General features: G+C 40.7%; 1 protein-coding gene across 5 annotated transcripts in view; it reads left to right on the forward strand.

Moving 5' to 3' along the window:
• Positions 1-26727, forward strand: part of GRK3 (G protein-coupled receptor kinase 3) — a 124427-nt gene that overhangs the window by 48024 nt on the left and 49676 nt on the right. For 3 of the 5 annotated variants that reach the window (XR_012376437.1, XR_012376438.1, XM_073886861.1), the window contains exons 3-8: positions 6063-6136; positions 16923-16997; positions 18067-18168; positions 19865-19939; positions 21032-21093; positions 25799-25850. Coding sequence is in view for 3 of the 5 variants with exons in the window: in XM_073886861.1 (XP_073742962.1) it covers positions 6063-6136; positions 16923-16997; positions 18067-18168; positions 19865-19939; positions 21032-21093; positions 25799-25850 (440 nt within the window). In the remaining 2 variants the exon portion in view is untranslated. The remainder of the gene's footprint in view (positions 1-6062; positions 6137-16922; positions 16998-18066; positions 18169-19864; positions 19940-21031; positions 21094-25798; positions 25851-26727) is intronic. The other 2 variants (XM_025858131.2, XM_073886862.1) reach the window with 2 other exon arrangements.

Here is a 26727-nt window from a genome sequence, read left to right on the forward strand (position 1 = left end):
CAGTGATGTTGAGTCCATTTCACGTGCTTGTTGGACATGCCTGTCTCTTCCTTTATGAAGTGTTCAAATGTATACACACTTTTTTATGGTGGTTTTCTTTTAAAAATTGATTTGTAAGAGGCTTGAAAACAAAGTATATATAAATTGGATACAAGGCCTTTTTCAGATTTAAGTTTTGTAATATTTTATCCCCAGTCTATGGCTGGTCTTTTTTCTTAACTGTCTTTTGATGAGCATAGTGCGAAATCTTGATAAGTCTAATTTATTAGTTTTTTTGTATTCTGCCTAAGAAATTTTCTGCATAAGTATTTTCTGTGAAGATATTCTGTACATTTTCTAGAAGTTTTATAATTTTGCCTTTTATATTTAATTCTATGATCAGTCTCAATTTAATTATTTATAAGGTGTGAGTAAGGTTTGCCTTTTTTTTCTCCCTGTTGGGATATAAGTTTTTCCAGTACAACTTGTTGAAAAGAGTTTCTTTTCCCAATAAATTGCTCTAGTGCCTTTTTTGAAAATAAGCTGACTATCTAAGTGAGGGCATATTTCTGGATCTTCTGTTCTGTTCCACTGTTTTAGTCTTATGCCAATACCATACTGATTACCATGGCTGTATAATGAGTCTTGAAATCAGGTAGTATTAGTCCTTGGACTTTTTCCTCTTTTTCAAGGTGTTTTGGGTATTTCAGGTTTCTTGCGTTTCCATAGACATTTTAGAATCAAAGCTTGTCAATTTCTTTAAAAAGCCTCCAGAGATTATGATTGGGATTGTATTGAATTTAAGGATCAGTTTTGGGAGAATATACATGTGAGCAATACTGAGTCTTCCAGTCAATAAACTGAGTATGTCTTTTTATTTATTTAGGTCTTCTTTCATTTCTGTCAGTAATAGTCTATAGTTTTCAACATAATAGTCTTATATGTCTCTTATTTATTTATTCCTAAGTATTGCTTATTGAAAATGGACATTTTTTTTTTTTTAGATTTTATTTATTTATTTGACAGAGAGAGACACAGTGAGAGAGGGAACACAGCAGGGGGAGTGGGAGAGGGAGAAGCAGGCCTCCCGCCGAGCGGGGAGCCCGATGTGGGGCTCGATCCCAGGACACTGGGACCATGACCTGAGCCGAAGGCAGATGCTTAACGACTGAGCCACCCAGGCACCCCGAAAATGGACATGTTTTAAAATTTGTTTTAAAATTGTGTGATCTGAGCATATCAGAATGTCATTAATTCTTACCTAATGGCCGTGTAGTGTGGGGCCTTGCTAAATTCACTTATATATCCTAATAAAATTGTAGATAGGATTTGTTATATAGATAACCAGCTTGTTTATAAATAGAATCAGTTTTATTTTTAAAAAAAATTTAAAGATTTATTTATTTATTAGAGAGGGGCAGGAGGGACAGAGGGAGAGAATCTCAAGCAGACTCCCTGCTGAGTGTGGAGCCCAGCATGGGGCTCGATCTCATGACCCATGAGATCATGACCTGAGCCAAAGTCACAAGTCAGATATTTAACCAACTGAGCCCCCCAGGTACCCCAAATAGAATCAGGTTTAATTCTTCCTTTCCATTTTCAGTAACTTTTATTTCCTATTCTTGCTTTATTGGACTGGCTAAGACCTCTAATACATTATTGAATAGGAATAAGATTAAACATTTTAGCCTTTTCTAATCTGAAATGCTTTGTAATTTGTTCATCCCACAGCCCATAGAGGTCTTATTGTCATTCTGTATGACATACATTTCCTTCTTTTTATCATCTATCAGCACTTTTTAAAAATTTCTTTATATCATTTACATAAATTGCACTTATTTTATTTTGTGTACTTCTTTGTTGTCTGTCCCTTACACCAAATCCATAAGTCCCTTATGGGAAAAATTCTCTGTCTTCACCATTGCATCCCTAACGTATAGCACAGTGGCTCTTAGTAGATACTCAGGAAATGCGTTGTCAAATCAGTTAGTATTGGTAGAAACTTTTAGCAGTTACACAATCTATCTTTCCCAGTGTTTGAGTCTCCTTGGCAAAACCTAGGGCAGATATTATTTCTTGCAAGACTATTTTTTTTAAGATTTTTTATTTATTTATTTGAGGGAGAGAGAGACTGAGATAGGGAGAGAGCATGAGCAGGGGGAAGAGTAGAGAGAAAAACAGACTCCCTGCTGAGTGGGGAGCCCAATGTGGGACTTGATCCCAAGGTCCCAGGATCATGACCCGAGTCAAAGGCAGGCGCTTAACTGACTAAGCCACCTAGGCGCCCAAGACTTTTTCATAGTTTTTCTTTCTCCTTTGAAAATTTTTTAGGACATAACATTTCAAAATTTCTCATAGAAACTTACATTTGATACTTTAAAATGTTATTTGATATTTTATAAAATGCAATATAAAAGTTATATTTGTATATCATAAAAAGTTCTCATTGGTATTTTATAAAAAGCAATACAGTTTTTTCTTCTAATTTTTGCAAAATATTGTGGTGACAAATTGGGATAGTTTACTTTTTCTGGATGTTATATATACTCAAAACTTAATCAGTATGCAGGCAGTTTGCAGCGGCCCAAATATAGAAACAAGGGTAAACACATCCCACAGTTATCTAGTAAAAGCAGGTGTTGGGTCACTATTTTTTATTCTTTAAAATCTGGAGAGAAACCACTGATGAAATGAACCTGTTAGGCAAATTATTTCCTTATTTTTGCCCTTTAGCTTTTGTTCTAGTCTGAGAAATGCTTCATTTGGGGGTTTTTGTGTATAATTTAAGCCTAATGAAGGGAAGTTGCTCTTGGCCTGAAACACAGTGATCTAGAGTTTATCCAAAAGGCCAAACACCTTTCTTCTTGCTGTTCCGTTTTAGCAGCTACTGAGGCAGAAAGTAAAGCTTCAGTTTGTGTGCAGACATGAGGAAAATAATGGGGCTTTTCCCCTGCAGTATGTTAGTCATTCTTTGGCTCATCCCATACGTTGACAGTGGAAGCAGGTAGAAACGTTTGCAGTTGGATGTGCATTCATTCATCTCCTTCTCTCCCTCTTCCTCCTCCTTTCCCCTCCCCTCCTCCCTCCTTCCTCCTCTTCCCTTTTCCTTACTTGTCCCTGCTCTCCCATCCCCCCTTTCTCCTTCCTCCCCTCATTTTTTCTCCTGCACTCCCTCTATATCATGATGTTGTTGTTCCTGCATGTGTAGTAAAGAATAAGACCTGTGTGGCCTTTCCATAGTTGTGGGGGAGGTAAATAATAAAGAAGCAAACAAACATATGCACATGATAATTTTTGCTAGTACAAGTGCTATAAACAAAGTATGTGTCTGCACGTACACGTGTGTGCACATGGATGTGCTCTTGCGCATCTTAGAGAGAGAGAGAATGAACATAAATGAGAATCCTGGAAGGCCTAAGGAGGGGGCGTTTGAGCTGAGCTCTGCGGGTCCACAAGGTCAGGGAGAGTGTTTTAGGAAGTGGGGATAGCAAGTTGGTAACCCTGAGAGCAGATTGGGTTTGGTATTAGAGAGGAACTAGACTGCAGACACGTGGCCTCAGTGCAGGGAGCTTGGGAGAGAACAGTCTAAGAAGAGGCTGGAGGAGAAAGTAAGGCCTCGATTCCAGGGGGCACAATGGGCATGATGAACCATTTCCCCTTGATTCCAAGTTCAGCCCAAAGCCAGTGGTCAATATGTGGCATATTAGTTCATTTGTCATTTAGACGTCACAAAAACATGTCTCGTATGATCAAAATAACCTCAGTTCAAATTCTCATTTTAGTTTTCTCTCCCCAAAATAGAAAAAGAAATACATAAACCAAAAACTGACAACAACTGAAAAGAGATGAGCAAATCCACAATTACAGATGGGGATTTCAACAGTCCTCTGTTGATAATGGATGGAATAAGGAGACAAACATTAAGTCAGGATTTAGGTGAGGGACTTGAACAGCCTGACCAACCAACTCGGCTTCATTGCCTTTTTATTCTGTTTAATGGAACACTCTACCGTATACACTTTTCCCCCCAAGTGCCCACGAAGCATTCACCTAGATGGACCAAATTTGGGGCCAAAACCGTTTCAATAAATTGAAAGTGTTGAAATCATACTGAATATGTTCTCTGACCACAGCAGAATTAAACAGAAATCAATATCAGAAAAATACCTGAAAACCCCAAAATATCTGGAACTCATATTTCTGAGTGACTCATGAGTCCAAGAAGAAATGACAAGGGAAATTTGAAATTACATACTTTGACATGCCCGAGAACGAAAAGGTAACCATGTCTCTGATTTAAAATAAAAATATTAATGTGCAAATAGGTAGAGATTTGCATCTTCAACTCTTTCTATTTGTCTGCTTCCTGAATTTTCTGCTTGCTTCATAGGTCAGTCTGTCCTCAGTTCCTTGAGAATGAAATGAGCGAGCCCATGTCCCTACCGCCAGGTGCACCCAACCCTAGTTGGTCTGGCCTTGCTGATTTAACTAAGTATTCCAAATACTTTCTTCTAGCTCCACTCAGTGAACATTTACCATTTCCAGAGGTCATCTTCCTGGAACTATGGAGGGGAATTTATGGAGCAGTAACAGACAGGTTGTTACATGATTTCTTTGGCTAACTTCAGTTAAAACCTGTCAAAGCTGCTTTCTTTGCCTCTCTCTGTCCTACCAGGGGAATTCCGGTCTACCTTCTCCCTACATCTTAGAGTTGTTGTGAGTCTTTCCTTCAGTTCCCTTCTGTGACTTCTGTTTCTTCCAGCAGTCCTTTCATTGTTTTGACTTTTTTAAAAAAAGATTTATTTATTTGAGGGAGAGAGAGTATGAGCCAGGAGGAGTAGAGGGAGAGGAAGAGAGAATCCAAAGCAGATTCCATGTTCAGCACGGAGCCCAAAGCAGGGCTCAGTCTCAAGACCCTGAAATCATGACCTGAGCTGAAACCAAGAGTTGGACGGTTAACTGACTGTGCCACCCAGGCGCCCCTGTTTTGACTTTTTTTGTTTTTTGCTTTTTAATTTGTTTTTGACTTTTTATAATCTCTACCCTCAGTCTGGTATCAGCTTGTCTTAGTGAACTTCATTTGTTCATTTAGTCTTGACCGTGTGCTAGGCATTATGCTAGGCAGTTGGTTTGCAAATGCAGGAGGAACTTATAAATCAGATAATTAATTGGACTGTGCTAAGTACTTTGACAGAGCCATGTTGGAAGGGTTATGTAAACAAGCATTTGTTCAACAAACATCTATTGGACTTCTCTGTGTACCAGGCACTGTGCAGTGGAGGCGGTATTCCCAGTATAAGGTGCCGATTGATGGAAGGGGAGGCATGGCACTGTGAAGGAGCAGAGAATAATCTGGGAGTGGGTAGTCTGCTCTGGCACAGGGTATTTGGTGGAGACTTTGAGGGACTTAGAGGTAGTAAGTGACTGGGAAGGTCATGAAAGTCCTTCTGTCTTTTTTTTTTTTTTTTAGGGAATTTCGTCCTGTTTCCGTGGGCATAGTATTTATTAGCTTTATGATGACTCTTAACACTTCCACACTACCCATATCTCTTATTTCTTTGGTTATTCTTTTGTTTGCTGTAGTGACCAGTGGCTCTAAGGAGTGGTGACCACTGGCACCGCTTATCATGCCGTTTTTAAAAGTGTGTGTTCGGGGGGGTTGCCAGTAGGGAAGGAACCCAAAGCAAGGAGCCAGGTATGTGGTATCTTACTTTATGTGGAGTATTTTCTTTTGGGGTATAATTAGCCCTTTGAAATCTTTATTGTTATTATTGATTTTTGAGAAGGAGGGAGGAGTGAGGAGGGGCAGAGGGAGAGGGAGAGAGAGAATCTTAAGCTGACTCTGCGCCTAGCGCAGAGCCCAAGGTGGGGCTCGATCTCACGGCCCTGAGATCATGACCTGAGCCGAAATCAAGTTAAACACTTAACTGACTGAGCCACCCAGGTGCCCCAAAATCTTTATTATTATTTTTGAAGGTAGGTGAGGAAGAGGTTTAAGTATAAACACATTACTTTGAAAACACCCTGTGGGGTAAAATTTCAGTTTAATGCCCACCCTGAAATTTCTTATTCTTTTCCTTTAGGTTTCTTGCTATTTAAAGATTTTTGTTTGAATGACATTAATGAAGCTGTACCTCAGGTGAAGTTTTATGAAGAGGTAAGAAGTAACTGTTTTACTGATGCTTTTATTTTAAAAGCATATGTAGACTGTACTTTGGGAAATATCAAGACTACTAAATATCTTACAAATATGTAGAAATTCATTGGCCATAATTAGTAGCACAAGGTATAATATGTAGTTGATTATAGACTGACAACATCTGTAAAAATCATATTTTCAAGGGCTCTGCAGTGCTCTGGAAGCACTGAGGAATAGTTGGACTAAAACTCCAGAGGAGGGATTATCATTCCAAGGGGCACTGAGGATCAGCAACCGTTTGATTTTTTGCAGAAGCTTGCTGATTCTGGAGACATAAGCTGAGGCAGAGGGCCTCCACTGAGTGAAAGAGAAACTACCAACGTTTCCTGGTCACACATGGCCAGAGTGACAAATTGGAGATGTGGTGGGAAAGGGGAGTCTCAGACACACAACTGGTTTCCCCAGTACGACATTTGGAAGGGAGCTGAAGAGATAGGCCAGGAGCTTCCAGAAACCTCACTGAACTTTCCCACAGCCTCATGTTGGTATATTGAAATGTGGACCTGTGGTGTCAGGAATCTGAAAACAAAACAGGCAAGAGATGAAAACCCTAGGGAGCAGTCGATAGACACTGAAGATCTATAGCTACTTATCACCTGGGAGAGCTACTGATATCCAAGTGTAGTGAGCAGACAAGAGTCCAGGTTTGGCCCCAGGCAGAAGGCTGCTTCTGGGAGACAGAAAAGCCGGACGAGGTTTCTGGGGCTAAAATAAAAAACAAATGAAACTGGAGGAGCCCCAAACATGTGATTAATCTCCTTCTCAAGAATTATGTCAAAGAGGCCAAAGAGCTATTCTGAAAACTTCTTGCAGGCTTCTCACTGAACTCCGTGGAGAGCCATGTCTTAAGAACAGGGGCAAACCAGAGGCAGACTGAGTCCTACAAAAATGGAGACCTAGCCCAGTCTCATCACGTATTGGGTGATGAGCCCTCTCTCCTCCTGTGTAGCAGAGTACAAGGAAGCCCTCTGTCCCTTTTTTGTAGGTGGAAAATAATATAGAGAGACCCTACAATGTTCAACATACAGTAAAAACATAATGGACATCTAAGCTATAAGATCATATGTCTCCTAAGGTAATAGAAGTAGACCCACGGATGACTCAGATATGGAAGTTAGCTGACAAGTACTTAAAAATAACCGTAAATAATATGTTTAAAACAATAGAGGAAAAGATAGACAAAATGGAGAAATAATGAATTTCAGTCCAATTTATTATGAAGAACCAAATGGATATTCTGGGACATCAAGTAGAATATTTGAAATTAGAACCTAATGGTTAGAATCAATAGCAGATTGGTTACAACATAAGACAAGATTCATAAATATGGAGGCAGGTCAGTAGATAATCTCACATGAAAACACAGAGAAGAAAGAATATAAAAAAGAAATAGATAAGGATGTTAAAGACATGGGATGTGGTTAAAAGGCCTAACATACGTAGAATTGGAATATGTAGGAAAAGAGAGCGAATGGGGCAGAAACAATATTTGAAGAGATAATACAAGAATTTTACAAAATGATGAAAGAGAGCTGCTTACAGATTCAAAGAACTTAGAAAACCCCAAGCAGAATGGCTACAAAGGACACTGTCTTTGACATCAGTATAACACCATGGAAACCGACAGGGAAAGTCTTCAAAGCAATGAGAGACTGGAAGAAGACACAGTACTTTTAAAGGAGCAACAAATAGTATGATTGACTGGCTATGACATCTTAAAAGAAATGGTTAAAACAAACAACAATAGCAGCAAAAAAAAAAAAAAAAAAACCCAGACAGTAAAGTGGCCATCTAAATAATGAAACCAACCAACCAAACAATACCCCCAAACCCTGCCAACCTAGAATCCCATTCCCAGCAAAAATTTCCTTCAAAATGAAGGTGAAATAAAGATATTTTCGGAGAAAAACTGAGGGAATTTTGTCAGTCGTGGACCTGCATTACAGCAAATGCTAAAAAGAGATACTTTAGGCAGAAGGAAAATAATCCCAGATGGCAATGCAGGAAGGAATGAGGTCATCATGAAGGGTGCTATGTATGTAAAATAAAAATGAATGTTGACCATGCAAAACAATAATGTTTTTAGATTTTAAAATATGTATAAAACTAAAATGTATAATAGCACAAGAGGCAAGAGAGGGTTAAAGAAGTTAAAGTGTTTTAAGATGCTAGGCTTATTGGGGGATGAATGGTAAAGGTAATAATTTGCGTTGACTTGTAATCAGCTAAGGATGCATATTGTAATCTCTAAGGCAACTCTTTTTTTTTTTTTTAAAGATTTTATTTATTTATTTGACAGAGAGAGACCCCGTGAGAGAGGGAACACAAGCTGGGGGAGTGGGAGAGGGAGAAGCGGGCTCCCTGATGTGGGGCTCGATCCCAGGACCCGGGGACCATGACCTGAGCCGAAGGCAGACGCGTAACAACTGAGCCACCCAGGCGCCCCTCTAAGGCAACTCTTAATAGAATAAAATATCTAACAAGTTAAAAGAGGGAAAATGGAATAAACAATATTGCATTAATTAAAAAAGAATAAAAGGAGGACATAAAATAGATGGGTCAAATTGAAAACAATAAGATGGTAACTATAAATCCTTCTACATAAGTAATACATTTAATGTAAATGGACTGAATACCGCCAAGTAAAAGTCTAAGTTTGCTGCCTGAAAAAATCACCAAAACTCTATTATATACTGCTTACAAGTGACATACTTTAAGCAGAAGGACGGCAGAGGATATACAGAGACAAACGCCAACCAGAGCAAAGCTGGGTACAGCAACACTAACATCAGGCCAAGTATATGGTAAATGCTACTTGGAGGTGGAGATGATTTCACAATGATAATGGGGTCAGGGTCACAGTCTTTTGACTTGTATGTTATAAATACTGCAACTTCAAAGTATATGAAACCAAAACTGACAGATCTAAAATAAGACATGCTTAGTGGGCGACATTAGCACACACTCTTCAAGAGTTTATAGAACAGCCAGCTAAAAAGTTAGTAGGGATATAGAAAATCTTAATAAAGTGATGAATAAACTTGACCTAATTGACATGTATAGAATGCTGCACCCAGCAAAAATAGAATTTGCCTTCATTAAAGTACACATGGAAGACTTACCAAAAGAAATTATTTGCCAGGCCCTAAAGAAAGCTCCTGCAGATTTCAAGATCAAAATTGTCTGGAGTGTTTTCTGACCACAATGGAATTAAACTTGAATTTAATAACAGAGTTTACTAAGAAATTCTTAGCTGCTTGGAAATAAATATACTTGTAAGTAATTTATGGGTCAAAGAAGAGATTGGAACAGAAATTAGGAAATACTTTAGTTTAAAATATATTTAAGAAATGACATGCTATTATTAGCATAATGTATCCTTATCCTAAAGCATTTTAAGGATTATTTATTTATTTATTTGAGAGAAAGAGAGAGACAGAGGGCACGAGAGAGAGCAAGCACAGAGAGGGAAAGACAGAGGGAGAGGGAGAAGTAGGCTCCCTGCTGAGCTGGAAGCCCGACGGGGTGGGGGTGGGGGGCACTGGATCCCAGGACCCGGGGATCACGACCTGAGCCAAAGGCAGACGCTTAACCCACTGAGCCACCCAGGCGTCCCCTAAAGCATTTTAAATTGTCCAAAGAAAGCAAAGCATAATTAGGACTGATATTAGTAATCTTTGTACAAGTTTGAAAATTGGAGGGATATTCTTTTCTTTCTGGATTATTGATGTACTTGAAAACTTGATATTTTCTCTGCTTTTCAAACTATATTAATGTATTTCCAGGGAGGATGGCCAAATTATGATGTACATTTAGCATCATGTATAAAAAATAAGCCAAATCCAAAAGGATCTTACTCACTATGAAGTAACTTTCATTATTTCGATCTGAATTGTAATATGGATGAATATCATAGCTTGAGCGGTCAAAAGAAGTTTCTTTGTTCTTAAGTTTCACCTCTCCAATTTCAGCAAGTACTAAGTTGCCTTGTCAAATACAGAGAAATCTTTAACAGATAATTTTTGCAAGGTTGAAACAGATGGGCAATCTACTTGGGCTACTTCTTAAGCACTTCTTGCCAGTATGGCAGTGAGTACTGCTGATGTGTTTCCATTTGAACTTTAAACATTGGAGTTTCTCTTGGTTGGCTTGCTCCCAGCTCTTCACACCTGTCTTCTGGTTTGGCACGCAATGGATCTGGCTTTAGCAGATTATCCTCTTGGAGGATAACACTCCAAAGCTCCTTAGCAACTTGCTCTATATTCTTTTACTGAAGACACCATCCAGTCTTGGGGCTTCAAATACAGTTTTCTAAATTAGTTCAGCCTTTAAGCATTGAGGTTATCAGTAATTCTTCTCTGTGTCCTTGGTTTTATCAATCTGTTTCTGGTGGTTGTTGTCTGACCCCAATCCCTAGAAAACTTTTTTGTCTGATATCTTGAAATGCATATTTTATATGTTGTATTTCCACTTTCCTGGGTCCCCAGACTTTTAATGGTTACCCATTTCCAGTGTGTTAAAGGCCTAATAGCTTATTCTGATTTTCACATATCTTTGTATTAGTCATCACCTATCTTTCTCTCTTTATCTTTCTCTACCTTCTTATAGAGAACTGCCACTAACTGCTGAGCCCGTTCTGTTTGTTTGTGTCCTTCCTCCAGCCTGGAATGCTGCTTTGCCCTCTCAGCCCGTGGAAAGCCTAGCTTCTTTTTTTTTTTTAAATTTTTATTGTTATGTTAATCACCATACATTACATCATTAGTTTTTGATGTAGTGTTCCATGATTCATTGTTTGTGCATAACACCCAGTGCTCCATGCAGAACGTTCCCTCTTCAATACCTATCACCAGGCTAACCCATCCCCCAACCCCCTCCCCTCTAGAACCCTCAGTTTGTTTTTCAGAGTCCATCGTCTCTCATGGTTCGTCTCCCCCTCCGATTTCCCCCCCTTCAATCTTCCCTTCCTGCTATCTTCTTCTTCTTTTTTTTCTTAACATATATTGCATTATTTGTTTCAGAGGTACAGATCTGTGATTCAACAGTCTTGCACAATTCACAGCGCTCACCATAGCACATACCCTCCCCAATGCCTATCACCCAGCCACCCCATCCCTCCCACCCCCCCACCCCTCCAGCAGCCCTCAGTTTGTTTCCTGAGATTAAGAATTCCTCATATCAGTGAGGTCATATGATACATGTCTTTCTCTGATTGACTTACTTCACTCAGCATAACACCCTCCAGTTCATTACAAATGGCAAGATCTCATTCCTTTTGATGGCTGCATAATATTCCATTGTGTGTGTGTGTGTGTGTGTGTGTGTGTGTGTGTGTGTGTGTGTGTGTGTATACCACATCTTCTTTATCCATTCATCTGTCGATGGACGTCTTGGCTATTTCCATAGTTTAAGCCTAGCTTCTTTTAAGGTCTAGCTCACTTTATATATTTGCTAACAATTCCCCTCTGGACAACTAGCCCAGTCTTCCGTGATTGCTTACCCCTTTGATTCCCACACCGTTTGTTGTCTGTAATGTTCGGTAACACGTAATCTATGCCTGCTGATTCTGTGGTGTAGCTGGTATTCATCTTCATCTGTATCTGACTCATAGACAGAAGGCCTAGCTAGGCTCTGGTGCAGCTGTACCTCTCACTTGCTGTGGGCTGTGGGGCCAGTGGTTGAGCCATCTCTGCAGCACCTACACTTCAGACCTGGAGCTTATACACGTGACTAGTACGCCGTCCCTGTACTTGAGGAACACACAGTAGGGGGACTTCATACTTGAGCTTCAGTTGCCTCATCTGTGAAAGGAGGTTACGAATCATCTCCGGCTGCTTCACAGGCTAATTGTGAGACTCAGATAGGACGCTGGGTGGACATTTGCTTTCTAAACCATATCTACAGTATGCCGTTCAGGTATATGGGAGGCTGTAACTTAGTGGTTAAGAGTGCCAGCTCTAAATTCAGCCCGCCTGGGTTGGATTTGGACTCCACTAGTTACTAACTGTGTAAACTTGGGCAAACAATGTCTGTCTTATCTACGTGGGTGTCCTCAGCTAAGAATGAGGGTGATGGCAGTACCTGTCTCTTAAGGTTGTGTGTGTGAATGTGAAATCAGCGCACCAGAACAGTGACCGACACAGAGTTATGGCTCAGCGTGTTGGTTCCGTGTCCTTTTTCCATTTAGATTTGGAGGCAGCTTATCAAAATATGTATATATACCTAGATTTAGAAAGAAATCATGGAAAACAGAGAATAAATATAAGATTGGAGGCAAAGTTATTACATAGGATTTTCTTCATTCATTCAGCCAAGATTTATCAAACACCAGTGACAGACACTGCTTGGGTGGATGAACAAGACAAAGTCCTCGCTCTCCTTGAGCTTCTATTCTGGTTGAGAGAAACAAACAACAAAAAGTAACAAATAACAGGAAATGTATCAGGAAGTAATAACTGCTATGCAAGGACTCAAAGCAGACTCAAAACTCAGTATGATATGTTGTGACTTGGAGGCCACTTTAGATTGATGGGTCAAAGACTAACTCTCTGAAGAATGGGCATGGAAACAGATTTGATTGACAGGGAGGCTAGTCTTCTGAAGATGAGAGCAGGGTAGGAGAGAGAGCATTTTCGGTTCAGTGTGGCTAAGACATAGCCCCTAATGTGGTGGGAAAGAACTTGGCATGTTTGAGGAACTGAAAGAAGACCAGAATGGTATGTTCATAGTGGATGAGAGGATTTGGGTAGTATGAGATAAGATCAGGTGGAGGAGGGAGACAGGGTAGGGGCCAGAGTAACCAATTCAAGTTTTATTCTAAAGCCCATGGAACACTTAAGATGGGAGTGTTAAGGGAATATTCTTTAAATATCAATTAGATTAAGGGGATTGATGTGATAGATCTTCCATGTCTTTACTGATTTTAGACCTCTTTGTTCTATCAATTGCTGAGAGGTGATAAAATCTACAACTCTGATCGTAGAATTGTCTCTTCTTTTTCTTGTCATTTTAAAAAAATGTATTTTGAAGCTATGTTATTAGGTGCATATGCATTTATCATGGTTATGTCTTTTCATGTGAAATGTCCCTCTTCATTGCTTGTCATAGTCTTTGTCTTGAAAATGACTTCACTGGATATTATTATAGGCTTTCAGTCTCCTATGCTTACTGTTTTCATGATATATCTTTTCCTTTCTACTTTCAGCCGGTGTTTTTATATATAAAATTTGTTTCTTTGAGACAAATATAAAATTGTCTTGCTCACCCCCCACCCCATTTCTGAAAATCTCTGTGTTTTAGTGGAGTAATTTTATTTTATTTTATTTTTTTAAGATTTTATTTATTTGACAGAGAGAGAGAGAGAGATCACAACTAGGCAGACAGGCAGAGGGAGAGGGAAAAGCAGGCTCCCTGCTGAGCACAGAGCCTGATGCGGAGCTCCATCCCAGGACGCTGGGATCCTGACCTGAGCCGAAGGCAGACACCCAACTGACTGAGCCACCCAGGTGCCCCTAGTGGAGTGATTTTAGATACTGTGTTTATCCTTTGTGGGGTTTGCTGACTTTCTTGAAATCTGTAAATTTGTATCTTTCATCAAATCTGGTAAAATTTGGGCCATTATCCTTAAAGCATTTTTCTCTGCCTCAATCTCTATTTCTCCTCTTTCTGGGACTCCAATTACATGTGTGTTTTATTTTTGGATATTATACCAAATATCACTGATGCCCTGTTCAGTTATTCCCCCAGATATTTTTTCTGTTCTTTAGATGGGAAAGTTTCTGTGGATCTGTCTTCAAATTCATTGACTCTTTTGGCATCTCTACTCTGCTATTATGTCCATCCATTGAATTTTTTATTTCAGATGTGTTTGTTAGTTCTAAAATTTGTTTGGTTTTTCTCATAGTTAATATGTTTCTGCTGCTATTTCCTAGCTTTTTTTTCATTACATGCATATTTTCTGTTAGGTCTTTAAGTATAGTTCTCATAGCTGCATTAAATCCTTTTCTGATAATTCCAACATCAGAGTCATCTTGGAATGGTCTTCATTTATGGTCTGTTCTCTTGCACGTGGACCACATTTTCCTGTTTCTTGATATGTAGAATAATTTTAAATTGTATCTTGTACAGTGGGATTGATACATTATAGATACTCTAAACTCTGTATGCTTCTTCAAAGGGTATTGAGGGGGCACCTGGGTGGCTCAGTCATTAAGCGTCTGCCTTCGGCTCAGGTCATGATCCCAATGTCCTGGGATGGAGCCCCGCATTGGGCTCCCTGCTCAGTGGGAGGCCTGCTTCTCTCTCTCCCTTTCCCACTCCCCCTGCTTTTGTTCCCTCTCTTGCTGTGTCTCTCTCTGTCAAAAAAATAAATAAAATCTTTAAAAAAAAAAAAAGGGTATTGAGGTTTTGTTTTAGCAATTAACTTGGCTTGCTCAAATTTCAAAAGCTCTTCTTACACAGTGGGTAGCAGCTGAATCTTGTTCAGTTCTTTTAGCCTTAGCTGGACTGCTTTGGATTTGCCATGCTCACATGTCATTATGGAATCCAACAGGGATGTTGACAGAGTTTATACACAAAATTTTGGAGCTCCGCCTCCCTGACTCTTTATTTTCAGGAATATCCTCTCTTACTTTCCAGCTTCTGTTGGATGTGCCTTCCCCATTATGTATGTACTTCTGGTCACTCGCTAGTGCTCCAGAGTAGTTGGGTTTTATATATGTCCAGAATTTACAGTTGTTTTCTCAGGAGGATTGTTCCCTTGGCAGTTATTTGGCTATTATCTAAAGCAGAACCTGGGTTTGTGATATAGTTTGAATGTAAAGCCAATATGATTGGGTGATTAATTGGACGTAGGGGGAGGTAGAAGCAGGGGTGTGAGCAAAAGAGCGGGAATCAAGGATGATTATTCGTTTTTTGGCTTAAGCAATTGGGAGGATGGTTTTGCTCATTTTCATGATAAAGAAGGCTAGGGGAGGGGCATGCTTGGCAGGGGTAGAGAGGATATGAAAATGGCAAAAAGGTAGTTAGATATTTAGACTCTGGAGCTCAGGGGAAGAAGTGAGTACTAGAGGTCCCGACTTAGATATCTGAATATAACGGGTATTTGAAACTGTGGGACTGAGTAGTTTTACCTGAGGGGAATAGAACAGGTGAAAAGGGGGTACCCTGGCACCATGTTCTGAGGCACTTCAGTATTTAGAAGTCCAACAGAGGAAGAAGAAGCCAAGGGAGACTGGAAGAGGAACGAGTGTGGCAGACTGCTGGAGAGTGTAGATCACAGAAGTCAGAGAAGAAGGTGGGAGGAACAGCTGAGTTGAATGCTTGCTGGGAATCAGTGAAGCTACAGACAAGAGAGACCCTTGATTGGGCAAGCAGAGGCCACTGGTGGCTTTACAAGGCCATCTCCCTACAATGGTGGTGAGAAAGTGGAGATATGACAGCCGTGGATCAAAAGTGCTTGCTCTTAGGGTTCCGCTTATTCAGGCTACATGTTCAGCTGTGAGCTTTGTAACCACCCAAGCAGAAAGGCACTGTGTCGCCAGTGAATGTTCATCGTCGATGACCATGTTTCTTTTCTGCTCAAGGGGAGACTTTTCACCTTGAACTCTGGCCTTTGCCTGCTCAGGTGACCTGGTCAATCTAACTGCCCAAATTAGAGGTAGCATCTTCCATGCACAGGCTACAATAAGATCATTCTGTCTAGAGCTGATTGATAGGTGACTGCATGTTCTTTAAGTAGTGGTCTTCCTGATAATAGGAAGTAAATTTTGAATTATAGCCACAGACACTTAGATACTTTAGGCTCTTCCTTTGTCTACTGAGTTACCTTTGCTGTTGTTCAGGTTGGAGTTTAGGAGGCAGAAGTCTCTTAGTAAAGCTCGTATTGTGGTTCAGAGTATCATTTGCCCAAGAAACTAGAATGTTCCATGGGGTTGGATTATTACAGCTCGTGGAAAACTTCCGTATTATCAGCATTTGTTTAAACAGGTGTCAACTTGCTTTCTAGGCCCCCTGGAACACAGACTTATGTTGCATTATGTTTGTTTTCAAGGATAATAATTCCATGAAGGCTTATTATTTCTTGGGTTTGTTTACTTGTTTAGGCAGAAATGTTTCCTTTGGTTCACTAACAGTCTACCTGTTTTATCCCAGAATTCTGCATTGACCTTTGGACCTACCTAAAATTAAAGCAACAAAAGAAATCAACTAAGGCAGATCCTCTGTTTATTTTCTGGCTCAACTTCGGATTTTGGTATCTGGCGTCTGTTGCTTCCCAGCTACCATATTTGCGTCTGGCATAGTGTTTGAACTCTTTAGACTTGTCCTGAATTAACTCAGGGGTGAAGCCTGGGTCCTTTGGTGATGCCAACACTGCCGGATTGCTGCTCCTTAGAACAGCCTTTCCTGGTTGGATGGGCTGTAACCCACCCCAGTCCACCTGCCTTCATGGCACACTTTGTTGTCTGTTCCAACAAGACTCCGTTCTAAGCCCTGGCAGTTACAGACCTGTGAATCTCACTGTAATGCTGATGATAATGCAGGACAATAATATGGCCCCAGTAATTTCTCCTTGTGTGAACCAGCAGGCCCTCATCTGGGACCTCAGTATTTCACACACTCCACTCCCTGCCGACTGTGCCCCTTCTTTATCAGAAATTCTTATAGGATTTGCTGGTTTTGATTTCAAAACTATCAAACCCAGCCTTACTATAAAAAGGTAACTTTTATTTCTGTTTTATCATCCCAGAATAAAGAATACTCAGATATTACGAAAGTCAATGTCACCATTTGTCTATCTGTTGAAAACGCTTTGTTCCCAAAAGTAAGTCATACATAGTAATTAGTCATCATATTGAAGATCCTTGCTGCAGTCTTCCTGCTAACCCTGTATTTCATTTGTGTCCTCATTCTCTTGTCTTTTGGATTACAAGTACTTCTGTAAATAAATAAAAGCGATTTCTCTGATCTAGGAGCTTCTGTTATCAGATTAGAAGGTTGGGGCCAGTTCTATATATGGCAAGTATTTCTAAAGCACATTTTTATTATTTGGCCTATCTTAACACTGTTCCAACTGGCTTCCCTAAGTTAGCAAAATACGCTCTTTAAAGTAACCTGTTTATTAATACTTTATTGTGCAGTGAGGTTCCAACCTGAAAAACCAGTGCTTTCATCTCTGGGTGGATGCCTTTCTAAAATATTCAACTGATTTTTTAAAAAATCTCTTTGCAGGAATCTTGACTATATATACATTTTCTTCTTCTTTTTTTTTTTTTAAAAAAATTTTATGTTTTTGACAGAGAGAGACACAGCGAGAGAGGGAACACAAGCAGGGGGAGTGGGAGAGGGAGAAGCAGGCTTCCTGCCGAGCAGGGAGCCCGATGTGGGGCTCGATCCCAGGACCCTGGGGTCATGACCTGAGCCGAAGGCAGACGCTCAATGACTGAGCCACCCAGGCGCCCCTTTTCTTCTGTTTTGTAATGTTGTAGTTGAATGAGAACAATCCCCATCATAACTCTTAGAACTGAATTACAGCCAGATTTAAATGGGATTCGCTCTGGAGAGGAGGCTTGGCAAAGGACAAATAGCCCCTGGCTGTTGTACTGTAAGATAATTGTAACCATGGTAGTATTTGTTTCCTAATATTGTGCTCCTAAATTTAAGTGACGAGGTTCATCATAGGAAAAAACCCATTTGTATGTTTCAAGTTGCATTTAAATTATCCCAACTTCATTATTCCAACATTAGAAATGGTTGTTTCCTGTGGAGTAGCCGGTTTAGCAATTTGCTTAATCTCCTGTGGAAGTGGTTTTTTGCCCAGGCGAGTAATATCTTTTAATAAAGTGAGTTTTCTGGGAAGACATACCTAACAACGGTAACTTTGAAAAATCTAGATAAAAGAATATGAGAAGCTTGAGAATGAGGAAGACCGCCTTTGCAGAAGCCGCCAAATTTATGACACTTATATCATGAAGGAGCTGCTGTCTTGCTCACATGTAAGTATTTCTTTCTGTTCCGTGCCTTTAGTTTGGCTCGGAGACAGCTTTCAGTGTTTCTAGAAAGTAAAATAGGAGGAAGAAGCTTAAAAAATCAAACAGTACTCCCCCAGGACGGGACCCATGTCTTCTCTTCTGTCATTTGGTTGCTGGTAATGCAGACACAAAGCTGATGCTCCATCTACTGCAAGGATATTTCCAAAAGCGGATTCTTTCACGGCCAAAGAAAAAATGATGAAAACAAAATTGATAACTCATGCAGATCAGTGGAAAAAAAGGCTGGTCTCAATTCCAGACTTTCTAAAAGAAATTCAGCTTTATTATTGTTAATTTGGCTGTACTTTAAATAATTAGGCTAATCAAATGTTGATCAATAGAAATCTTAAATGGTTTCTTTGGATTAATGAGGAAGAGTAATAATTCTTATGTTAATTTTGTTAATAGTTAAATAATGGTGGAAATATGTTTTTCCCCCTGTAAATCACATAATCCATTCAGTCATTAGGATAAACTAGGTTCCTAGGAAATTATTCTGCCAGGAGTGCATGGAAGAATTAGTGATAAAAATTCACCACATACTGTCTCTGAGAGTTTTCTGAAGGAGTGGCCTCACTGTCCTCGCTGCCATGTCCAATACAGAAGCCACTGGCCCCATGTGGCTGTTTAGATATCAGGTTAAATTAATTAAAATCCAGTGGAGTTAAGCATTTCACTCCCCAAGGCCTCTCGAGTTGCATTTCGAGTGCCTGAGAGCTGCAGGTGGCTGGTGGCTCCGGTATTGACCAGCGCGGATACACGACATTGCTGTCATTGAGGGGAGTTCGAGCAGACAGCCCTGGCCACGATAATGATTTATTGTAGTGCTTCTGCATTTACTGTGTCATTCACGGTTCTTGCTGCCACTTGAGTAGCTGTAGCTGGTGCACCTCTTGCGCCCTGCATTTCTTTGTTGGCCTCACCTCACTTGTAGTAGACAGAATTCCTGAGCCAGTCCTGGTGGTTGAGCCTTGGAAAATGCCAGGTGTTCCGTGGGGATGCCACTGAAACTTGGTTTTCACGTCGCTCGGCAGTTTAGAGGGTTTTTGGCAGTATGATGGGCGTTTTCAGCTTTTCCTCTTGTGGTGCATTCTTAAAGAAGACATAATTTGAAGTTTGGAGGGAGAAGAGAGTGTGTAGTTCTTATTGGAACTGTTTTTTTAGAGCTAGCTCCCCTCTGCTGTGGTCACAGCAAGACTTTCCTTAACGTACAGCCTCCTACCACCCTGGCTTTCAATTCTTACATGGATTTTCATGCATTTGTTTTCTCTTATATAGTGGAAATTTTTACAGTTTCAGGACCCCGTCATTAACTAATTGAGGGATGTATACATTTAGTAAGGTGATAATAAGATTCTTTACACTTTTTTTTTTTTTTAATCACAGTAGTCTTAAACTCTTGTGGGGTTAGGTTACGTCAGTCAGGTGCCCCCGTGCTCATCATCCTTCTCGACATGGTGGCTAAGAACTGCGGAAGCTCGGAGGAGCAAGTATCCATTATTGCCCACAGATATCCAGCTGATTTTTAAAGAATGCATGTCAATATAATTACCACAGCTTCCTGCTTAGTAATTGTGTTAAATTATATGCTGTAGTATTGTGTGATGTACAGAGGTTTGTGGGAAAAAAATACTGTTTTTTTAAATTTTTTTTTGAAAAGCCATTCTCAAAGCAAGCTGTTGAGCATGTACAGAGTCACCTATCCAAGAAACAAGTGACATCAACTCTTTTCCAGGTAAGACAAAATTATTTCAAAATAAATGCAGTTGACCCTTGAAGAGCACAGGGATTAGGGCACTGACCCCCATGCAGTCAAAAATCCACGTATAACTTCTGGCTCCTGCCTCCAAACTTTGCTAATAGCCTTCTGTTGACCGGAGCCTTACCGATAACATAAACCGTCGATTAACACAGATTTTATATGTTATATGTATTATATACTGTATTCTTATAATAAAGTAAACTAGAGAAAAGAAAATGTCATTAAGAAAATTATAAGGAAAATACATTTCTAGTATTGTATGTAAAAAAATCAACGTGTAAGTGGACCTGTGTGGTTCAGACTTATGTGGTACAAGAGTCACCTGCACACTGTTTTCCATAAAGGGATGCGCACCACACAAGTGAGCCAGGAGTCCTTCATCCTGGTCTAGCCACGAATGTGCTCAGAGACCTTGGGAAAGCACCTGTCCACAGTGCCGCAGCCTCATGTACAAAATGAGGAGAGGGATTAACTCTTCCCCATGGTTAGTTACCTTTAGCTCTGTGATTCCAAGAGGTAGAAAGTTCAGAAGTAAAGTAGCTAATTAAAAAAAATTTACTCCATGGATCCATTAGCTTTTAGTCTTTAAAACTCAGTATCAATGCTGATTATCAACACTTTTAGTCATTTACAAAATGTGCTACATGACTTCCAGGGCCCAGCACAGCATTAAAAAACTTGGGGCCCCTTGTTTCAGAAATTCAGAATTTTAAGATGGGTTAGGCAGGGACATGAAACCAAGCCCTGGCTCTTCTGAGCATGAGCCCTGTGGGACTGCACGGGTCATACACCTGGAAAACCAACCATGGTCACTTGGGAAGCGTCTGTGACTTTGCAGGAACCATGCCAGGCAATAGGGATGCAGGGGCAAACGGGCGGACCTGTCCATATTTTCACAGAGCATGCAGTTGGGCTGTAGATAACTATTAAATAATCACGGTGGTAAATCCGTTACTAAAAATTGGGCAAATGCAAGAGTGGGAGCTGCAGGTCATCCGAGTCTCATCAGTATGTATTCTAGGTTCCTATTTATGCAGTGTGGGATTTCTTTTCCATCTCTTCCAGCCCTACATAGAAGAAATTTGTGAAAGTCTTCGAGGCAACATTTTCCAAAAATTTATGGAAAGGTATGAAACTTCATGTATGTACATAACATTTTTTTGAGATATACTTGACATCTAATGTTATATTAAAATAATAGTATATATATATATATATAGAATAGCCCAGGGCTGTTCTATAGGTGTACCTCATTTTACCCAATGAACGCTGTCCTTAAAATGGGTATCAGTTCGTTCATTTGACAATGAATGTACTTACCAGGCGTTTACTATGTGCCAGCCTTCATGTTAGACTGTCACCTCAGTACTTTATTATTTAGGATTTGCATATCTTGATGTCTCTTTCAATCTGTAGCTCTTTAGCTTCAAAATGGTCTAAAGTTTAAATAGACTATGGAACCACAGTATGAAGAGTATCTTATTGGGACACCTTTGCTAAGGCAAGCACGGTTCTATAACCTATCTAATTCATTTGTTTGCTCTTTGAGATCCTGCCCCCCAAGGTGGGACTAGATTGCACTTGATTCTTTATGTAATAGAATTTGAGGTTCTAGGCAGATGTCCGTGGTCACATATATTATTACTATCCCTAATAAATGTGTCCCTTTGAGCTACTCAAGCTATATGTGTATGTTTGTCATACGAAACCCTGAACATGTTCAGCGTTGCCTGTAAAGGCGGCCGGCCCATACGCCTTTCTGGCCACCAGCAGTCCATTCGCTGGGATTTTGAGTATCCCTCTGAGATCATGCACTCTTCAGCGGAATCTGCTTTCTCACTGACTGCGCTCTTCTCCGCAAACTGGGCTAATTTCTAGACAATCGCCGTGATGATCGAGTCTCGGTGCTGGAGCAGCCCACAGCTGTTCAGTAATTGCCCCGTTAGAACAAATGCTGCTTCTCTGCGGTTTTTCCCTCCACTTATTCACAGAACTAAAGTAATAAAAAAAAAAAAAAAACAGTTGTGTTATGATGCCACTAGAGTTCAAGAGATAATTTTATCCTGGAGTGGAGTCAGTACTTTGGGAAACTAACACGCATACAAATGATTATTACCCTTTTCTGAGTCAGAGCGGAGACTTTGCCAGAGAGCGGTGGCTCGCGTTAAGGGGGTAGGCCGGCTGTGTTTCAGCGGGGTCCGGCCTGCCCTGGCGCCAGTGCCGTTAGTTCAGAATTCTGACCTTTCCCAGCTCCTCTTGGGGTCAGCCGAGCTTCTAGGGAGAGATGGGGATGGGAGTTACAGGGGGGAGGGGGAGGGGGTCTGGTAGCTTTTTCTTTGCTGACTGGCCCCCTGGTCCACCTGCATGTCCTTTAGTCCCACTAGGGGAGCCTTCTGCTCTTACTGCCACCAGAAATCCAAGCTGTTTGCGTGTTAGGCAAGCAGGTGCACTGGATTTTCTGAAGCCATTCACCATGTTATGTAAATTATTTTCAAAGCGGATTTCTTCATTTTTATCTGTTTTGCGTTCTTTTCGTGTCAATACATTCTCAAATGAGAACTTAAAAACTCCATTGTCAGACCAAGAGTTTTGAGCGTGGGTTTTGAAAAGCATGGACACTCCCCAAATAGAACTTTGTAGCCTTTGGCCCCATCAGGACTGGCCACACTCTCTGAGGGCCTTGCGGGTAAGGTGATTTCTCAGTCTGATAATAAAGGGGAAATCTTCAGCCAGGCCTCATCTCTGCCTTCACTTGAGGCCAGCAGGAGCACAGGGCTTAACTAAGTTCCAGGCTGGCCTGAATCTGGGAAGGAGGCTTTCCCTCTTCTGGATGAGGCAGTGAACTTCACTTGCCCAGCAATCTAAAGCCCGAGTCACAGACAGAGGTTAAAAGTGCTTACTCTACCCCACCCTCACCGCATCCCTGGCGTTTTTATATCATTAACCTCTGACTTTCCCTCTGGGGTAGCTGTACATCATCTGCAAGGGCACTGGCTGTCAGGAGCCCTATGTTGCCCAGGCTCTGCTCTGTTCTCAGCCCCAGTCCCTCTTCTGTGAAGAAGTGCCCATTCTAGTAATTAGGCATTGACCAGAAATAGCACTCAAGGAACCTCCATGGATACATGACTGAGCCTGAACACCCCAGGGCCATCTCTACTTCTAAAGAAGAACTGGCTACAGAAAACCTGTACTTCATGGGCAAAATGTGTGTTTGGAGGTGTCCTTTGTGTGTTGGGGGGATGTTCGTTTGAGGCAGGGTATGTGTTGGGATTTGGTTCTCTTGACTCTCTCTCAGTCATCAGGACAGTTCTCTCCCCGCGGTTGTTAGTCCTCCCCAGCCAAGTCTGCAAGTCTGTAAAACGTGCCAGCTCACTGGCCCCCTGTTGCCGGCTCTGAGCTCCAGAATCCGGGAGGAAAGGGAGGATGAGCTTGCCCAACACACCAAGTGAATTTCAAAGTGACAGTCATAGATTTGTAAGTACAGAGAACACCCCAGTGTGGTTTTGCCTTTTGCACTCATCATACTTAAAAAACAAACAAACAAACAAGAAAAACCTTTGAAATAACTCTCAGAAATGCTCAAAATATAATTTTATTTTACCAACCTCACAGAGATGATAGGGAGATCAATGAAACACTCTGTAAACGTCATTTTCAATTCATTGACAAAAGTTGCTACATAATTACAGGGTTCTGCTTTTGATTTTCAACGTGACTATATTAGCCTCAGAAATATTTTTAAAAGATCCTTAGATGGCATATAATTTTTTTTTATTTTTTATTACCATATAATGTATTATTTGTTTCAGGGGTACAGATCTGTGATTCATCAGTCTTACACAATTCACAGCGCTCACCATAGTACATACCCTCCCCAGTGTCCATCACCCAGCCACCCCATCCCTCCCACCCCCCTCCCCTCCGGCAACCCTCAGTCTGTTTCCTGGGATTTAGAGTCTCTTATGGTTTGTCTCCCTCTCTGGTTTCATCTTGTTTCATTTTTCCCTCCCTTCCCCTGTGATCCTCTGTCTTGTTTCTCAGATTCCTCATATCAATGAGATCATATGATACTTGTCGTTCTCTGATTGACTTATTTCACTTAGCATAATATCCTCTAGTTCCATCCACGTCGTTGCAAATGGCAAGAGTTCGGTTTTTTTGATGGCTGCATAATAGTCCATCACACACACACACACACACACCCCACATCTTCTTTATCCATTCATCTGTTGATGGACATCTAGGCTCTTTCCATAGTTTGGCTGTTGTGGACATTGCTGCTATAAACATTGGGGTATACATGCCCCTTTGGATCACTACATTTGTCTTAGATGGCATATAAAATGAACCACTCCCCCCAGGCAACTGGGATATTTAGATGCCTTAATGCATTCTGTTAGAATGCCAGTAATTCCTGGACCATGTATTTCATAGTACTCTCTCCCTCTCTCTCCTTCTTCCTTTCCTTTTCATTCATTCATTCATTCATTCATTCATTCATTCATTCATTCATAGAACCCTGGATACTGTGCCCATGTAAGGAATTGTGCCAGGGGCTAGGTGAAATCCAGCAGTCACCAAGAATATTCTTTGCCTTTGAAGAGTATTCAATCTAGAAAGCATTTCTTTTGAAAAAATGTTTTAAAACAAACACTACAGACAGTGTTGCTCATTAATAACCATAATGAAAATAATGACTTTATTAAATAAGCTGTGGGGATAGATATTTTTCTAGATAGAGGGGAAAAAAAAGTACTCATCAAGAAGCTGAGTAAATTGTGGGAACAAATCCGCTCAGTGGGACTTATCGTGTCTTGTGATTCTAGTCTAAGGGCTTTTTCTCCTACAGCATTTGTGTCTGAGCAGCGTTGCTTGGTCCGGGTTCAGATCCATCCCCACTCCTTCTCTCACTGTGTGACCTTGGCCAGGCCCTGGTCTCCTCTGCTGCAGAATGGGCATCATCATTCCTGGTCGTCAGATCTGCTCATCTTGTTGCTGGAGGGGGAAATGAACAGGGTCTGGCCCATGGAAAGCACCAGCTGAGTGTTTGCTGCTATTACCATTATTTATAAATATTTTGTCATTTATTTATTTATTTTTAAAGATTTTATTTATTTGACAGAGAAAGAGATAGCAAGAGAGGGAACACAAGCAGGGGGAGTGGCAGAGGCAGAGGGAGAAGCAGGCTTCCCGCTGAGCAGGGAGCCCGATGTGGGGCTCGATCCCAGGACCCCGGGATCATGACCTGAGCCGAAGGCAGACACTTCACCGACTGAGCCCTCCAGGCACTCCCGAATATTTTGTCATTTAGAGCTGCGTGGTCCAGTATGGGAGCCACTGGCCACATGGAGCTCTTGAGCCCTTGAAATGACTGAGTGTGAATCGAGATGGGCTCTCAGTGCAAAATACACACTGGGTTTCACGACTTAATATAAAAACAACAATGTAGAGGGTCTCATTACTAATTTTGTACCGATCACACACATGTTGAAATGATAATTTTTTTCTCTATCCTGGGGTTAAATAAAATACGTTATCAACATGAAAGTACATATGGGGCTCACGTTAGGCCTTCTCTTGGATGGTGCTGATTCAGATTGATGGGACCATAACAATCATCACAATTTAAGGGAAATATGACATCATGCACCTGAATCATAAAATAAAGCCACAAAGACCGGTGAAGTCTTTGTGAAAAGATAAGGAAGGAAACGTACCTCTGGTTGAGAAGCAACACAAGTGGTAACATCCTCGTCTGTCCTTTAACATTGCTCTTCAAATCCAATTCATGTGATATGCAAATTTTCAGTGACTGTTTCTATTCTTTTTTAGTGACAAGTTCACTCGATTCTGTCAGTGGAAAAACGTAGAATTAAATATCCATGTGAGTATCCTCTTATTCTTTCCTTTTTTTTTTTTAAATAAAAACTTCCTCTGGCTTAACTTCATGAGAAAATACTTCATACCCCGGAGCACACTCCCACGGGTAATACGCTGTCTAAACAGATGTCACTCTAACAGCTCTGTGTACGAAGAATTCATCCTGCCATACCCGGCCTCATAAACAATTCGGGTTTTAATTCTCTTTTTTCAGATTCATGTAAGAATGTGTTTATTTATTTAAGAAAGGGTATTTTAAGCAGTGATCGACCCTTCCACAGAAATAGTAGCCAAAACTCAAGGCCCCCACATAACGTACTTCCCACATGCCCTTGGCTTTTGCCATCCTGGTAAAGTCTCCCTTCACGTTCGTATTATTAGGTATAATCTTGTAATAAAAATGATGACATCTTTTATTAGACCAAGGGTCCATCTCCTCTTTGATTATTTCTGAGAATGAGAAAAGCAGCGCTCAAAGACAGGCTCCTTTCTAACTAACACGCACTTCCTGTGAACGTCTCCTCTGTTTTTGGCTTTCAACGTCAGAAATTCCTGGGACGTCCCCTTCTTCATTTTTAGAACCCTCCTTCCTCGGCACATCCGCTTTTACTTTCTCCTTCATGTTCTCCCTTCACATAGGTTTGCGAAGAGGAAAAGAAATAATCAACTGGATTTTTTTTCGTGTTTTTTTTTTTTTTTTTTTGTAGTTTTTTTTAGTTTTTTACTTGCCGGTACCGTTGGGAGAAGCACTTTTTTTTTTTTTTTTTTTAAACTCCTTTCTTTCACATATCCTGGCAGAATTTTGGAAACAAGAGGGCAATAACGCATTTTTTTAAAAAAAAACCCTTCCTGTCTGCCACAGATCTTTCCGATGCGTACTC

This window comes from Callorhinus ursinus, unplaced genomic scaffold, assembly GCF_003265705.2.
Source record: "Callorhinus ursinus isolate GAN/ISIS: 27379988/994484 unplaced genomic scaffold, GSC_fseal_2.0 scaffold72, whole genome shotgun sequence".
NCBI lineage: Eukaryota > Metazoa > Chordata > Mammalia > Carnivora > Otariidae > Callorhinus > Callorhinus ursinus.